Source organism: Ischnura elegans (genome assembly GCF_921293095.1).
Source record: "Ischnura elegans chromosome 13 unlocalized genomic scaffold, ioIscEleg1.1 SUPER_13_unloc_2, whole genome shotgun sequence".
In the NCBI taxonomy this organism is placed as follows: Eukaryota; Metazoa; Arthropoda; class Insecta; order Odonata; family Coenagrionidae; genus Ischnura; species Ischnura elegans.
Genome location: NW_025791658.1, coordinates 1,667,395 through 1,686,033, shown reverse-complemented (window position 1 = coordinate 1,686,033; position 18,639 = coordinate 1,667,395). Strand labels below are relative to the sequence as shown.

General features: G+C 40.9%; 1 protein-coding gene across 1 annotated transcript in view; it reads right to left on the bottom strand.

Annotated features, from left to right (window-relative positions):
- Positions 1-18,395, bottom strand: part of LOC124172631 (zinc finger protein 502-like) — a 30,677-nt gene extending 12,282 nt beyond the window's left edge. Inside the window, exons 1-4 of the mRNA XM_046552080.1 lie at positions 17,962-18,395; positions 15,420-15,554; positions 9,954-10,073; positions 3,160-3,264 (exon numbers count right to left, since the gene is read on the bottom strand). Of these exons, the coding sequence (XP_046408036.1) occupies positions 3,160-3,264; positions 9,954-10,073; positions 15,420-15,554; positions 17,962-18,093 (492 nt within the window). The 5' untranslated portion in view covers positions 18,094-18,395. The remainder of the gene's footprint in view (positions 1-3,159; positions 3,265-9,953; positions 10,074-15,419; positions 15,555-17,961) is intronic.
- Positions 18,396-18,639: the final 244 nt, after the last annotated feature.

The following is an 18,639-nucleotide window of genomic DNA, read 5'->3' as shown; positions in this document are numbered from 1 at the left end:
CTCTGTATATTGTCTACTGGGGATAATAAATTATATTAGGTATATATATTACATTTTCCCTCAAATTCTTATCGCTTATTTCTCCAGAGTGTAGCATTGAAACAAGGAAACCTTCCCAGGAATTACATTTCTAACATTATTTAACCAGGAAACGTAAACTTATCGATTTAGCAACAAATCATAAGTTTCTAAATTAGACCGGACCAAAAAAAATGCTAGGAAGTTTCTTTTTTCCCTCACGAGCCACCCTGAAAATGGGGGTGCGCAGTACATACAAGATTGCAGCTTACACGAGAAAATACGATAATATTCTCACCTTTTAACCTTCCCTGGACTTTCCGATGAATCGGTGTTGTCCGCCAGGTCATGTCGGTACATTAATTATCACTGCAAATACTCTAATATAGAGCCAAATGTAGAACCACAAGGTTGAGTGATGAAAAAACAATAGACACCGCTGAAATATATAGCTATAGAGGGAGGTGGGGAATGGTTGTGGTGTTGAGGGTGGAACAGGAGATGCCTTACGTCCAACCACAATTCCCCCCTCTCCTCTTCCACCCCCAACACCACAACCATTCCCCCTATCCCTCTCTAGCTATATATTTCAGCAGTGTCCATTGTTCTTTCATCACTCAACCTTGTTGAAGTAAAGCTCAAATCCTCAGTTGCGTTGAGAAGGGAATCTTGGATTCCGAATCCGGTACACTTCTCCCATCCAGGTGGCACTTCCATCGCTCGTTTTCGAGCAAATTCTCCCGCAGTTTAACCCACGGAGTAAGTTTTGTGCGTGTGATTGATTGTGTGTATGTGTGTTTCCTTAACTGAAGCAGCCTTAGCGAGGCCCCCCAAAACCCTCGCGAAGGTTCCTTCGTAGTTATTAATTATTTTATATATAATATATATAAATTATTTTATACATATTATTATAGTTATATATGAACGTACTTACTTCAATTTCAAATGCTTTGCCTAAAATGTTTATATGTCAGCATGACCCTATTTAATTGATGGCAGCCAAAAAACAGGTTGTCCTTAATGGCTCCCCAAAGTTACTCCGTTTTATGTAATTAGTTCTATTCTGTACTTTTTATTTTTTTGGAGTAATAAACAATTTATTTATTTATTATTATAGTTAAGCGAGTGATTGAATTCAACGGAAGCAGCCTTAGCAAGGTCCCCCAAAACCCTCGCCAAGGTTTCCTTCATAGCTGAACGAGTGTTTGTGAAGGGTTTCCGGTAGAGAGGCTGGAGTTGGTCACTGCTGCAAAGCTTCCCGTTCCAGCACACCAACACAGTGCTTTGTTTATACCTATGATGAGGTCCCCTGTCATGGCCATTGGAGAGTTTCATTCCCCAGTAGAACCATATTGTCTTGAAATTACTTCAAAAGCGGGCAATTAAATACGTTAAGTCATACAATTACGCACATTATCTCTTAATTAAGATTGTTTTCAGGAATCGTTAAGAGCTTTCTCTTCCTGATCTCGATCTTTTTCGTGGTGATCACATGATTGTATTTGTATTCCTACTGCTACAAGTAAGGCCCCTTGCACACACAGATTTTGGAAGGACGGTAAAATATCGGCTGAAATTTTACCAGAGAAGCAATGCTTGCACTCATGCCGGATTTTTATCGGTCAAACGATAAGTTGCTATGTTTTTGAGCCAGCGCCAGCAATCCACAGTGACAATGGCCGGCAGCTAACCGGCATTTTGTTGGTGCCAGCACGTGATCGGTGTGTGTGCAAGCTCCAATGCTCTCCCAATGTTCACTATTGGAATGCGGACGGCTGATATTTTACCGGCCGTCCAAACTCTGTGTGTGTGCAAGGGGCCAAACACCTGGTTTCCGAAAACCAGGCACCCGCGGCTGCAAGGTCACGGATTCATCCGTCATCACAGAGCACGATTGCGCACTGCGAGGCTTGGAAAACAGGAGCACGGTGCTACCGTGAATGTAGCTAGCTCGTGCTCGCTTCCATTTTACGAAGGAGATTCTAACAGAAATAATAAGCCTGGAATATCCTAGCATTAACTCCGATGATTTTGCATCTGTTTTTATTTTTTTTATTAAGATCACGGAAAACATTGAGCTAGAGTGAAAATCATGCACGGATTATCCGCAATACGGATAAACTGCAGCCGGATAATCGGTAGTCTGCTGTACACCCACACGGAAAATAGATATCTATGTATTGTCTATTTTCATAACTGCATAAATAATGATATATTGTTTGTTTCAGGTAAATTATGAACATTGCAAGACATTCAATTGAAAGTTTGGTATATCCATGATTTCCTATTATTAGTGCCATCTCTCAACATCATTAGACCAGATAATCAGGAGAGTATTGTATACAGTGGAACCTCGTTAAAGCGAGTACGGGCTATAGCGACACACCCGCTATTACGAGAGATAGCCGATGCACCGTCAATTGACCCTATAATAAGCGTGTTAAAAAATTCGTTTTTACGAGACCCTTTCGGTGTTGGCTCTCGCCATAGCGAGGGTTTCACCGCCGGAAGACTTTCATCAAGACTCCTTAACCTCTGTAATTGCTAGCGATCTGTTAGAAATGAAGTTAATGGAGTGCTCAGTCTCAAATCTATGTGGTAAACTGTCGTTCGATAAATATAATGATTGACGAAACAATGCTTTGCATGATTTTTATTCAGTGCGGCGCTTATAAATTGTTTGAATAGTTAGTCGTTATTTGAGTAAGGAAATTTAGTGATGCAAAAAAACATCGCCTTTCATCTGGATTTATGCTTACGTTTATCGGATAGATGTTTATCTGTCGCCGCACCACTCCTGTTCCTGTATATCTGTTCGCAACAGGTATATTGGCTATTATTTGCTCCACCTCCGGTAAAGCGACAATTCGCTATAGCGAGTGTTACTTAGTGCACCGTGGGGTGTCGTTATATCAAGGTTTCACTGTAAGTAATTTTGAGGCTACAAAATTCTTTAAAGTGTTATTTGACTACAATGCCTTTTATTAACCAGTGCCAGAACGGCGTTCCCGCACCATGACACATATGAGTGAACTTCTATTTATGCACGTTGCTAATCTCTAAAAGTGAATCACAAAAAAAAATCTTCTCATGCCCAAATCAGAGGCATTCAGTTTGGGGCGAAAGGGTTGAGAATCTTACCTCATCCACATCATTTTCAACAGATTCTGTCTTCACACTGGCCATCATAATATCATCAGGCACATTAGGGATCATGGAATCCTCTGGTTCTTCCTTTATCTGAACCTGAAAAGGGGAACAAAAACAATTCATTAAAATAACCTATAAAATCCACCAACAAGAAATAATTTGCAGCACTAAAAGAGCTCAATTAAAAGGCTCTACCTCCAATAAGCCTTTGTGGACCATTGCACTAACCAACGAGGGGAAAACAGGTCAACGTTTAGCATTGTTTTTTATTGTTAGTTTCATAGCTTCGAATATTTTCGCAAGGAAACTGACGTGAACTTCCGGTCTTCGAAAATTAACCAAGTAGGGCTTTTGATTGGCTATTATCCTATCAAATGTCAAGCCAACGCTTCATTAGAAAAAAAATCGATATTAATTCTATAAAATTAGGCATGTGGAGGGTAGCGTAATATAGGAGACCCTCACTGGCCAGTTGAAGTCTGCATAAAATGTACACTTTTCATTTAATCGCGAAAAATAGATATCATAATTTAAAAATCTATAACCTAAATACACGTACTCCAGGAGAAATAATCTTTCAATTTAGGCAATTAAAAAAATTGGAAACCACCCTATCAAGAGTTTGGCAGGTTTCCGCAGAACTGCCGTTGGATATATAGAAATGAGTGGCACATCACTAGTACATCTTCACACTATTTAAATTTTAAAGCACTCTAAGCCTCGCCCCAAGGTCACCTCACTTGCGGCAGCGGGAACCAGAATGACGTCACACGGGAGTTTTCCCGGCATTCATACTTAACCATCGCGTTTTCGTGGGCTTGAAAATTTTCACTTTTCATTTAATTGCAAAAAATAGATATCATAATTTAAAAATCTAAAAGCGTGAAATACGTACTCCAGGAGTAATAATCTTTCAATTTTGGCAATATAAGAATAATAGGAAACCACCCTATTCCAATACTCTCCCGACGATATATCCCTATTAATTCACCTGACGAAAGGTTAAAATGTTGGAGAGACGGGGGAAGGATGAAACATGCTTCGATTGTTCTCGTGCAACTTGATATTTTCCTTCGAAAAAAATGATTTATGGTCTGTGTGATCTCAGAAACGAAAAAAAAACTTCGGAGGCACGGAAGCATGGAGGCTGAGGGTGGTATGTATTCTGAAATCTACAACTTTTGACGTGGTTATTATCCTACAATGCTGAGATTACCTTCAAGGTATTTGAATCTCTTGGGAAAACTCACACAATATGCCTATCGTGTTTTGCCTTAAAATTGTTCATGGCTGAATATCTGTTGCATAACCCCTAGGGGATATTTTAACCTTTTCCCTACTATAGATGAATACATATATGAGTCTGGACATTTCTTGACCCGGGAGACGATAGCTGAAAATTTTCGTCAAAACAGTAAAACCTCTTTACATCGCAATGGAGGGGACCAACATTTGGGCAATTTGATGTATGGAGGTTCACTATGGAGAGGTTTCAGTGATAGGGACCATTTTTTCATATCCTTCGGAAATGAAAGGCACTACGGTCCTTTAAACCATTATATTTATGTGTTTAAACAAACATGCATGCATTAGTGACCATATATTTATTATTTAATAACTAAAGAAAGCGAGCGCTATAGATATTTTTACTAGAGATGGGTCGAATAGCAGATTTCTCGAATTCGAATATCGAATTCGAATATTAAATCATTGCTCGAATATTCGAATACCTCGAATTTCGAATACCTCGAATACTAAATGATGAATGCTGGTATGTTTGACTCGGTTGCCTATGAAGCAGGCAACACAAGATTTAGGGGAGTAATTTTGATTTCCTTTAAATGATTCGAACAGGAATTTAGCTTATTAATGAATATTTTAATTTTATGGAAACAATTGGGCATATAATTAATTCAACTAACATCGCTTTACCCTCACTCCTGCTGCCAAGTGCTAGCTGACAATCTGAGGCATTTTGCAAAATACAAGCTCTTTTCCACCGGATTTTCTTCAATTATTTTGTTAGTTTTTTTTGTTAGTTATTATTATTAGTCCATCTTTGGGAGTTCTCACGAGATAAGAAGATGAATTGGAATTGCTATCAGGGAGAAACCAAATATTCTGAGAAAATATCCCTTTGTCTGGGACTGTAACAATAAAGATTTATAGCACCACTCATAAATTGTAACTTGATATATGTTTTCGGAAAAAAATACGGCATCAACTCCCGAGAAGCTCTGCTGCTCATATCGAGTTTCGCCAGAATGCTAAGTCTCTGTCGTATTTTGACATTTATTTCTTTGCGTAAAATGCTTAAATAAACTCAGAAATACTTCGTGTTTGGTCTTATTCTTTTTGAAATTACGCGCACATTACTAATGTTTCAATTCAATAAAGGTGTAACATCAATTGACGAAAGTCATTCTTAGACACCTTTTGTGCTAATAGATGACTCATGCAGCGGTTGACCTCCACAGAAATGGGGAACTTCCAAGCTGGTAGGAAAAAAGGTCAGTGGGGGAGAAAAGGGAGGGCCCGAAAGACGTTTCTATTGTTCTCGTGTAACTTGGTATTTTTTCGAAGCTAAGGTCTTCGTAATATGATCCCTGCGCGAGCTGTGACCTTTTTTTATTTCGAAGAAGAGGAAAGCCTCAGAGGGGGGGCTAGTGCTGAATGGAGAGGGATACCGGATCTTGGGAAATGCGCTAATGTAAGTATCCCACGTTACTCACACAGCTGTTGACCTCCAGAAATGGGGAACTTCGAAGCAGGTAGCCAGAAAAAGGTCAGTGGGTGAGAAAAGGGGGGAGGGCGTGAAACACGTTTTTATTGTTCTCGTAACTTGATATTTTTTTCGAAGCAGGGGTCTTCGTAATGCGATCCCTGCGCGATCTGGGGCCTTCTGTTTGATTTCGGAGAAGAGGAAAGCGTCAGAGTGGGTGAGGCAAGTGCTGAATGGAGGGGGATAGCGGATCGTGGGAAATGCCCTTAGGTTGCTATCCCACGGCACTGAAGTTCTCCTGGTGGGGGGAATCGGGGATTTTCGGATTTTTTCACCCGACCATTTCGGTTCCCCTCGTCGAACTCTTTTCTCCGCTAAAATCCACGAATTTGATGTAATTCGTCAACTTGCGTAAAACGGCGCAGCGAGCACTAAACGACTAGAGTTCTCTTCATTTTTTCGAGTCAACTACCAACGACGTGCGTGCGACAGTGTATGACGCGAAATTCAAAGTATTCGAGGTATTCGAGGCGGTACTTTTCACATAACTATTCGAAACCTCGAATATCGAATACTTTCTAATATTCGAGGTATTCGAGTATTCGCGGATACTATTCGCACATCTCTAATTTTTACCATGATTCTAGAGAAAACAATGTGATATCTCTTAATTCAACAGTCACTTAAAATGATTAGGATAGTTGGATTTCTTTTTTCTTATTTACTGTTAGGTATGCTATCATATGGAACAAAATGGCCACAACTAATGATTAACGTGAAAATTATAACATATTAAAGGTGTATAAGAAAAAAAAGTGTGAAACATTTATAGCTGAAAATTTCATTCCATGTACGTAATCGCAGCTGTATTAGTGGTATAATTGTCTCGGTACCATTTGCAGAGGTAATTAGGCCGTCTCGGGGGTGTCTCCTTGGTATGATAAGTGGAGGTTTTACGAGATAAAGAGGTTCACTACGAAGAGGTTTGCCTATAAATTTACATGTAAATCTGAAGGGACCGTAGGGGTGGTATGAAGTATGGAGGTTTATGATGTTAAGACATTCACCACATAGAGGTTTTCCCGTACATACATTTCCTTGCTCTCCCCCTACCATGACGGTCACAGGTGTGGGATGTCTTTGTTTCAAAACCCAACACCGCGGGGCTTAGACTTTACCCTCGAAATCCGAGTGCAGGTACCCAGACCCCTCGTCTCATGTTACCCCTCTCAGCAGTAAGGAACCACAGTTATACAATTGTGCATCCAGTCATTTTGGAAAATAAATATTTGCTCCTTTCTCAAAAAATATAATCTAAGAATTGAATTATTTGTCTTTCGAGCAGCTTTTCCAATTTTTAAACAAAATTTTACGATAAATATGTAATAACTTACATCTCGATTTCAATATATACATCTACATGGAAACTGTAGCTGCATTAAATGCGTTAATATTGACGGTAGAAGCTTCATTCAAAATATGACAATTCTCAGAATCAAATGAGGAATTCATTTCGAAGCCTGCAATTTATGTTCAGGCAATAATTATCCATATAGCTAGTTCATATAAACAAAGAATGACTGACCGCGAACCAATGCCTCTGGTAGGGATATAAACCCCGAAAGGAGGGACCACAACTACCCTCTGGAGTCCGAGATAATGCAGAGTCCCCGGCAGTGGCAGCTGGTGGGAATTTATCTAGGGTGTGCATTAGAGCAGATATAGGATGATTTAATTATATTATGTTAATACTAATCCATGAGCGTCATATTTCGTCGTAATAGAATACATGAGGAATTAGTGTAGAAAACGGCCATACAGATGACTCTGTAGACGCACTAGTATCCTGGGCGCAGGTAGTGTAGGTGGCGGCTACACCACTACACTACCTGCGAGTCACTCACCAAAAATATGCACGTGCGCAAAACCCCGTAAGAAGGGAGCCCAACTACCCTCGGAGTCCGTGATATTGCTGAGTCCCCACTAGGGAGGGTTGAATAAAGGCTGGTGCTGAGAGTGTGGGATTATCAGTAAGACCGTTCTTCACAAATCTCCTGCAAAAATACTACGTAGAGAGGGGACGGAGGAGTCTCTTGGGGCTCAGTACAGCAGTCAGGCTAACAGTAAGCTAGGCCTCATATTATGACCTGTGGGGGATTGGGTTGGTGTGGTGGCTAGAGTGTTGGCTTCCCACCCTGAGTGCTCGGGTTCAAATTCCGGCTGTGGCAGAGAATTTTCATAGACTACCTGATCCCTGATTGGATGTTGTGTGGAGGACGTTTCAAGCGCAACACTCCGTCCGTTGGATGGGACGTTAAGCCGTGGTCCCCTTGGTGCCTTTCGTTAGGAGCAGGCTAATGCCGTCGCTGGGTTTCTCTCCACCCTTCCTTCCACACCCTTCCCTCATGGCGCAAATGACCTAACTGTCGGTCCCATCGTCCAAATAACATACCATACCATAAAAATTTAAAAATTGCATATATAAGTTAAAATGAACCTTATTAACCAGAACAATTACTTTTAAAAGGAATATTTGACAAAAACAACTTTATGCACTAATGGGTTAAAGCAGTGGTTCTCAAAGTGGGCACTACCCCCCCTTGGGGGGTGAAAAGTGCCAAGGGGCGGAAGGGGGGTGCCGGAGGGTCCTGACAATGTGAAAAATGCAATGGTTCCGTAACCTTCCTTTTGCCTTCGTTTTCAAGCTTCGCTTCTAAAGTTTACTTTGTTTCTCACATATGGAAGTAATTTAAACCATGCGTTTTCTTACATTTTAAAGTAAGAACTGTTAAAAATTATTCCCAAGCCTTTCTTGCACGAGGGAAACGTTTAAAGGGGTTTAGTTTCATTTGGTCTATCGTTGGTACAACTTCACGACACAGAGAATTTAATTATTTATTAGTCATTTAATTAGTCATTGTTTTTAATTTAATTATTGCAATGTACATTTCAAGCGCAACACTCTGTCCGTCGGATGGGACGTTAAGCTGTGGTCCCCATGGCGCCTTTATTTAAGAGCAGGCTAATGCCGACGCCGGGTTTCCCTCCACCCTTCCCTCATGGCGCAAATGACCTCAGCTGTCGGTCGCCTCCTCCAAACACCATACCATATGACCAGTGCACCGCTCGGTGAGGAAATAAACTTTGCGATGGTGGTTGGCGTAACATGGTGAAACTCCTTCATGATGCACAAAGGTTAAGAAAAGACTTAGTTAGCTAAGTTAAGTAAGACTGTAAGTTAGACTGAGGTTGTTTGCGCCATGAGGGAAGGTTGGAGAGAAACACAGCGTCGGTATTTGCATGCTCTTAAATAAAGGCGCCAAGGGGACCACGGCTTAACGTCCCATCCGACGGACGGAGTGTTGCGCTTGAAAAGTCCTCCACACAACACTCAAGCAGGGATCGGGCAGTCTCTGAAAATTCTCCGCACCCACTGGGACTTAAACTATGTTATTTATGAGTAAAGCAATGGCAATATCATAGGAGACAGAACAAACTGTAAATTAGAAACTCGGAGGCAATTGGCCGCAAATGCTCTTCATCCCACAGTAAACGTCAATATATTTCCTAACATCGCCATGTGATGTATACTGATCACCTGCTGGTAATTTCTTTCAGTTTTAATCTACGCTAATTTGTATAAGCTCAAAAGGGCATATAAGTTGGGATCATGGAATCTTCAGAATGAGAACTTCCTCATCTTTGAATTTTACTTTGAGTATAGTTATGTGAATAACAATCATTACATATTAGTTTTTTAAACGCATGCAGGGCCTTTTGTTGTGTAGGGTCAACTGAGAAATGCATGTGGGGACTTTTATTATGTATGGTCGACTGAGAAATGCATGTAAGGACTTTTATTATGTAGGCTCGAATGAGAAACACATGCAAGGCCTTTTGTTATGTAGGATCGACTGAGGAACACATGTAGGGACTTTCATTATGTAGGATCGACAGAGAAATAAATGTAGGGCCTTTTGTTATGTAGGGTCAACTGAGAAATGCATGTAGGGCCTTTTGTTACGTGGGGTCAACTAAGAATACGGCGCTTAGAGTGGCTCACCTCTAGAAGCTGATTGATGGCATCGACAGTGAGGTGTTGATCGTTCCACTCCTCCTCCGCCTGACACGGCTTCACATCCTCCACCTTCTCCAACGGCAACTCCATCTCTTCGATTGTGATCTGAAACAGGAAATCATTTCGTCTCACTCTGAAATTTGGCCCTCTTTCTACATTACTAAGTGGTGGAATTGGGCAGAAACTCATGTACGCTCATATTTTTCATAACGAGATAATTGATGAAAAATTTCTCGGGTTTCCCACCGGATGTGGGATTGGGTTAATCCTCCCAACGTTTAAATTATAAGAGTATTTAAAAACTTGGCATTAATTAACCGTGCATTAGCATTTATAAACATAGGATTTTGAAGCGGAGCATTGCTTGGACCTCGGGCACAGGATGGACTTCAAAAGTACTAAGGTTTTGAGCCGCACTAGTGACTATTGGGATAGAATTGTAAAGGAGGCAATTGCTATTAGCCTTGAGGAGAATGTGGTGATCGGAAGATACTCTGCGTGGCGGGAAAGGAGGCGTGACGCTACTTTTCCCGCCCTAGGGTGCGTGGGTCCAAGGAGCATTTCTCAGAATTCGGACCATGCACTACGGCATGGGTTCCCAAACTTTTTTGTACCACGCCCCCCCCCCGCTACACATATCAGCTTTCCATTTTGCAATACCCTATTTCCACGGTGCCGCACATACCAACTCCTACTTGTACTCGTACAAGTATGTGCCGACTTGATACGGTGAGTAGGTAGATTTTTTTGTTCACTGTTGAATGCGGTAACGCAGAACGGAAAGATTCAATAATTGTACGTATGGTGAAAATTAAAACAAGTATTACACGAAAAACAACGCGGTGCCCCTTGCGCCAATGAGAAGGGAGCTTGCACTGCGCGTGCGCGAGAAGTATACGGATATCGCAACCCAGATCGGTACACACACCCGTTGTGTCTGACTGTAACTGCTATGGAGGGGGACGGTTTTGAGAACTTTGAACTCTTGTGTGTTTTGTAGTTTTAAAAACTGTAGCCTTCTTTGATAAAGTTTACAACTTTATTGAAACATTACAAAAACAATTATGAAAACTTAGAAAGACTTTGTTTCAAAGATCTGAGGAAATTATTTTCGTCATTTTTTTATTTATTTCATTTGGGTGTCACGCCCCCCCTGGACTTTCTCCACGCCCCCCCTGGACTTTCTCCACGCCCCCCCTGGACTTTCTCCACCCCCCCCAGGGGGGTGGGCTCCCCAGTTTGGGAGCCCCTGCAGTAGGGCACTCTACCCTTTCCCGCTCCTACCCCCTTCCTGCCACCAGCACCCCCAGGAACTACATATACAGTGAGTCGTCGTTCTACGTCACCCCGTTTAACGTCATTTCGCTATAACGTCACGAAAATTTTACGACCGTGATTCGTTTATCGCCCCCTTCGCTTCGCGATAACGTCACGTATTTTAAATTTCGCGCTAGAAAAAAGGTGAAGTGGCAGGCGTTACAGGTTGTTTGTTTCGTGGGCGGTAATACGGTCGGTCTATTCAAAGTGTAAAACGGTGTGTATATTGTTAATTGCGATTACGGTTTTGGCAAATTTTAGCATCAGAGACATTTCCACGGCAATGTTCAAGAAAACAATGTTCACAATAATTTTGGTTCCTGTTACTGCGACGATGTTTCAGCGATGATTATGCCCAGGCGACGCCCGCCCGCCTCAATTCGCAATTAAAACCATCTCTTCGATTTCATAATCCCAGTTTGCCCGCCCTCGCTCATTTGCGCCATTTTGATTTCGCTCCTGACCGGTCCGAAAAGAAATTCTCGTAGCGAGGGTAGGGCCTATGGACCAGAGCACCGGATCCCCGGTCTGTAGCGTCTGGTAGCATTCATTGGACCGCGTAGCCAAAGCAAATGCTGGAAGATACAAAAATGGAGAAGGATTTACGTCACTACTGCTATTGTCGTCGATGAAGACATGAACTCGTATTTATGCCATAGTTTGGCATTCCCATCGTAAAAAATGCCCCAGATATGATACGGTAAAATTTTTTTTGCATAGGAATTGTGAGGTCTAGGAACCGATATTCAATTTTTACATTGTTTTTATGGGATATTATGCTTCGATTAACGTCATTTCGTTTATCGTCACATTTTTCAGGAACGGTAGGTGACGTTAAACGAGGACTCACTGTATAGGGCAGAAATTCTGTCCCCGCTGGACAGATTTTGGGCTGTCCAGGGTGTGCATGTGTTTGTGCCTGGGTAGGACGAGTTCGTTGTTCGAGGACTTCTGCGATTCTCCTCCGGGGACACTTCGGGACCTTGACACGGGAGCCGCAGTAGATCTCGAACGACGACTCGTGTGGGACTCGAACCGGGTACGACCAGGACCCTGACCATCAGCGTCGCCTCTCCCTACTAACCGCCACGTAAGTTTTATACCCCAGACTTTCACCTCCGTGCGAGCCAGCCTCAAATCCCCCCCCTCGTACAAGTGTAAGGACGGAATATCAAGGACAATAAAAGCTGAGTTTAGTAACTCTCAAAGTGCATTTGATTCACTATCCCTTCAGAACCTTATCCAGGTAGAAGTCCTCCTAGCAGGTAGCAGTCGTCGTTTCGTCACGACAAGAAGAGCATAAACAGAGATAAATATGGATGTGCTAGTACTCAAAAATTCAAGTTGAGTCGAGTAGTTGTTACTCAACTCGAGGGTTTCGAGTAACATTACGAATGTCAAGTCGAGTAGTTTCAGTTACAGAGCTGTCGAGGCCAGTACGTTCAGGCATCAGCTGACAGGAAGCGCTATCATCAATTCCAGTAATAATATCGTTTTTAAAGTCGGTAAATCATTATAATGCCTTGGTCTGGGAGTTTCAGTTTGCTATATTCTAGGGATGGTCGGAGCGAATACTTCAGATCCAAATATCCGCGGATATTGACCTTCATTGGATACATTGGATCCAAAGTCGCAGAAGACATTGGATTTGGATCCGAAATTTTGAATAATAGCTTCAGTGAATGCCATAAGGGTGGAAAGAGTTCCGATTCTCTCTTCGAATGTGCCGTCACATGCCATTCTCGTCCTACGCCACTGGTCAGTGGTTTATACGAAGATTTTTCCTATTTTCATTTCCAAACCTAAGCATAACAGTTTAGGTCCTGAACATGTAAAGATGTTTAAAAAAAAAAAACAACTTGAAAGCCAATAAAAATAGAAAATGTGCATGAAAATGTAAAAAGCATTCCTTCGATTGTACGTACCCAGAATAAACTTGAATAATTACTGCCTTTAATGGCAGGAATTTGAAATTTTTCAAAATTATTCATCGAGAGAAAATTGGGAGACACTTCTTCAGTGCTTCACACACAGCTGTACAGAAATTGAAGATATCATTTAGTAGTTCTCCTCTTGTCATCCCAGTGTCTAGGCACTGGTTTTTCATCTGGATTCCAGCATCAAGTGCTGGAATGGAATGTTATCCAAGTAGCAATCCAGCCCCATTAGGGTGGAAAGAGTTCCGATTCTATCTTCAAATGCGTCGTCGCATGCGATTCTTGTCCTACTCATGAACCATTTTGTTTGAAAGCTCTCGCGGAGGTTACATAGGAGAATGTCAGCCGTGGAAAATAAAAAAGGCAAAATACGACTGGCACATAGTGCGACTCTTCCCAAGAGATTGAACAGTCATCGGGGGAATTTGAGCACCAGGAATTTGAAAATGCATTTCAATCCAAAAATATCCGATCTGAAAAATCCAGCTCCAAAAATCAAGGATCCAATCCGAATCCGGATCCGAAAAAAATCCTGGATCCATCCATCCCTAAAAATAACCTATAAATTTTAAAAGTGCATCCATCACATCTTATATCTTATAATTAACGCACTGCCTAGAATATAAAAACAATTTTTTAAATCCAAATCTAGCGTAAATTAATCATCCAATTAATATGTATATGCAAGGGATGTTGGGATCAGATACCTCGGATCCAAATATCCACGGATATCACCCTTCATCGGATACATCGGATCCAAAGTCGCGGAAGACATCGGATCTGAATCCAAAATTTTAAATAATAGCTTCAGTGAATGCAACGCCCCAATAAGGGTGGAAAGAGTTCCGATTCTATCTTCGAATGCGCTGTCGCATGCGATTCTTGTCCTACGCCACTGTTCAGTGGTTTATCCGAAGATTTTTCCTATTTTCATTTCCAAACCGAAGCGTAACAGTTTAGGTCCTGAGCATGTAGGGATGTTAAAAAAAACAACTTGAAAGCCTATAAAAATGATTTTTAATCTATAAAAATATTAAAATGTGTATGAAAATCTAAAAAGCATTCCTTCGATTGTACGTACCCAGAATAAACTTGAATAATTACTGCCTTTAATGGCAGGAATTTGAAATTTTTCAAAATTATTCATCGAGAGAAAATTGGGAGACACTTCTTCAGTGCTTCACACACAGCTGTACAGAAATTGAAGATATCATTTAGTAGTTCTCCTCTTGTCATCCCAGTGTCTAGGCACTGGTTTTTCATCTGGAATCCAGCATCAAGTGCTGGAGTGGAATGTTATCCAAGTAGCAATCCAGCCCCATAAGAACAATTCATTAAAATAATCTATAAAATCCACCAACAAGAAATAACTTGCAGCAATAAAAGAGATCAATAGGGTGGTTTCCTATTATTTTTTTATTGCCTAAATCGAAAGATTATTACTCCTGGAGTACGTATTTCATGCATTTAGATTTTTAAATGACGATATCTATTTTTCGCGATTAAATGAAAAGTGAAAATTTTCAATCCCGCGAAAACGTGGCGGGTAAGTATGAATGCCGGGAAAACTCCCGTGTGACATTTTTCTGGTTCCCTCTGCCGCAAGTGAGGTGACCTTGGGGCGAGGCTCTAAGCGCTGATACGACGCAGGATGCTAGCAGGTTGCAGAGTACCATGCTAGCTGGTAGCACTTGGCTTAAATAAGGATTATTAATACCTTATCAAACGAAGAAAACTTTCCGACCTTAGCCAGTTTTAGTAGGTGATTATTAAGACATGTTTCCCTGAGCTCTGTGCCTCATGCATGCATTGGTAATCTCAGACGATGTATAACTCTTATCCTTTCGTATAGAAACTAGGTCCCTGTGACGTCACGTGGAGTGGAATCGCATGGGCGCCAATCTGGCCTTTTTCAAATGAGGATAAAATTTACCCCTGCCATTCGTCTAAACCGGTACTTCTAAAACCAAATAATTTGTATATTATGATTACACTAATGGTGGGTGACGAATCGCAATCAATGCCTTTCGTTTTCTTTGATGAAGGAAACTACCCTATTGCATTTGTTTTTTTTTTGTCAACTTGATTTGTGCAATAGAGGTGAACGTTTCAAGACCTTGGACCAGAAGAGGTGGAGTTAACTTTGGTGTTGGGACCTCACAGTGTGCAGAAAACCAGTTGATGACAATGAACTTACTTCGTCCAGCTTCTTCTTGATGCTGAGAAGAGCAGTTGCACCCTCGTGGCTCATCTGCTTGAACTTGTGAAACTCCACCACCTTACTGTGACAGCTTTGGCAAACGTACTCTGGCAGGCCGTCACCCGCTTGCAACTGCAACATAAAACAGACATTCATGCCATTTGCATCATCAACAAGTATGCAACAACAATAATACAGTAAAACTTGTTTATTACATTTCTGAAGGGACCGTAAAAAATGAATGTACTATCCAGGAAAACGTGCTAACCAGGCAAGAAGATCAGTTTAAGGAAATTATTTTGACACCATCCATAGAGGAGTTTATTTAGGCAGTACGTTGGAGGAAAACAGATACAGTAGTAAGGACATTAGAAAGAGAATTGCATTAGCAAAGGAGGCGTTCATGAACGGGAAGGAGCTTCTGAGAGGATCGTTATGTAAGAGTTTAAAGAAAAGGTTAGTGAAGAGTTTGATCTGGAGTGTAGTGCTCTATGGTGCAGAAACGTGGACATTGAGGAAAGATGACGAGAGTATATTGGAGGCATTCGAGATGTAGGTATGGAGAAGAAAGGAGAGGGTGAAATGGACGGAGAGGAAAAGGAACGACAAAGTGCTGGATATGGTTGGCGAGGAGAGGCAGCCTTTAGATGAGATACGGAGGAGACAATGTATGGATGGAGCAATTACTTAGCAGGGAGGGGATGTTGAAAATGGTGTTAGAGGGTAGAATGTTAGGGAAATGAGGGAGGGGAAGGAAAAGAATAGGATTTTTAGATAGATTGAAAGGGAGTAGGCCTTACAGTGAATTGAAGAAGGTAGCGCTGGAAGGAAAGGGAGGCTCCCAGATCACTTCTTTAGTACTCCATGGAAACCTACCTTAATCGGTAGAATACTATAACAACAACATCAAAATTTCAATAGTTCGAAATTTTTTCTTTTTTATTGGAGCTGCAGAATACAGAAATCGTTTTAGGTTAGTTTTAATAACATGTGGCTTGTCACCCTTAAAGGGGTCACCGGCAACATACGGGATAGACATTATGAGGAAATGTTTTACAAAAATAATTCTTACAGCTAAGAGAAGAATGATATAAGCATACGTTTTTGTTTGTAGGTCAGAAACGAGACTAGTCACCATGTCTACAACTTAGTTTAATCAAAATGGGACAAAATATAGTTATTTTACAAAATGTGCGGCATCTCTCGCTAGTTGACCCTAGATTAGATTAGCCTTTTCGTCAGGACCAACGATTTGCTTCGTAAAAAGGGGAACTTCGTAATATGATTGTTTGTGTTAACAAGACTACTGCATTATTATTGGTGCTAAAGAAAACCTCCTAACATCCATTTCTCTAGCCTTTCGTCAGGCGCAATATTGGAATTGCTGAGTTCAGGCGCTACGTGCTTGACAGGCTTAGATGTAAAAAAAACATTAATAACCCTTAGCATGGCTCAGTTCTACACCCCACACCAGTATTTAAGGGTTACATAATGCAACTTTTTCTGCTGTCATCTTTGGTGGTCCTGAGGAAACCAAACAGTCCCTGATAAAATATCAGCAATTTTTTTTGACATCTCCCCAACCAGGCTTCATTTGCTTAAGTTTCTGTGGAATCCATTTAGCAGGGACTTCCCTAAAGTGTCTCTGCAACAGATTTAAGAGTACCTGGTAGATCATTTAGGAAATAAGGACAGAATCACTTGATGCCGAAGGGGAATTGAGGCAGGGCTGTTACCTTTCATGCATAGGGTTCATATCAACTGTCCAAGACACAAGCAACTTGGTTAACATTGTTACTGATGGGTTCTGGATTAACGATACGTAAACTTCTAAAGAAATATCAAGTTGGCTGTGGAGTTCTTTATGTAAAGAATAGAGCTTCAGTTTCCCAAATAGATAAATTTCATCTCACGAGACGGGATTGATGTATATCACAACAATGGTCCACATATTTGCAGATGCAAGGAATACATCTAGTTACATAAGAATCATGACACTAGAAAAAAAATACAACGAATAACATGGAATCGCATGGAATTTGGCAAACTTTTAAAATCAGAAACTCACATACAATGCTAGGTTTTCGATTTTATTTTGCAGTGAGATCCTCGCAGATGCTGAAATTTTCCAATTTTGCGGACTATTATAAAACATAATTTATGTACGTCGAAAAACTCCCAATGCCAACATCAGCGAGCACTTTAACTCAGAGGAGAGTGGTTCTATTAAGAAGTAATAGATCTAAAAAAAAAAGGCGGAATCGGTTGCGCTAAAATCGTGAATAATCTCGCGAAAAAACTAAACTTTTCATTCGTTTTAAACAGTGGTCATTGAAAGAAATGATCTCTCCATGGCAGTAAAAAAGACCACCGTAACGCAGATAATACATTGGAAGGAGCTACAAATCAATAAATATAATGCGGTAGCGAATTAATTCAGTTGTAACTTCAGCAATTGTGGACAGAGCAATCAATCCCAGGCAAACTGAATTATCGAACGATAAATTAATGACAATAAATAATATTTATTCTTACGTACATTCAGCTGGCAAAGGTCCTTGATAACTTCGGACAAGCGGATGTCCAGGATGGATTGGTCGTAAATATGCATGTAGGCACCACTCTCTTGGACACATATCCGACACAAGTTGTCAATCGTTTTGATGGGCATTATGATGGATTCCGGGTCACAATGTTAGGACACAATCAATTTCTGGAAATCACAATTTAGTCATAACAGGCCGCACAGGCCATTAAACACTCGAGAAAATAAACACAGGCAATTCACTAGGCTACATGATCGATCTATAACAAGGAAGTTTTGATACACGGAAAAAATGGTGCCCTTCGTTCGTCAGTCACTACCGCTCTCCACTTCAGAAGTGATAAATATATTTACTTCCCATATATATTACAAGTTCCGAATGGCAATATGTACCAAACAAAACTTCACGCAAAAAATACCCACTTATAAACAAGTGGAAAAAAAAGGGAAAAGTAACAATTGACATACGATTTTAAAACTCCCCTTCTTTCCGCGAGGTATCATATGTCAACATTTCCCGGGAACATTTGAGTCACTAATAAAGGAGTACCCCTTGATTTGAGTTCTGAAAAACGAAAACCTAAATTTATTAACCTTCTTCGGTAGTTAAAAAAGATTATCAGATCCATTTTATGACCATAGAGCATTAAGATATACATCAGGGAACTCTAA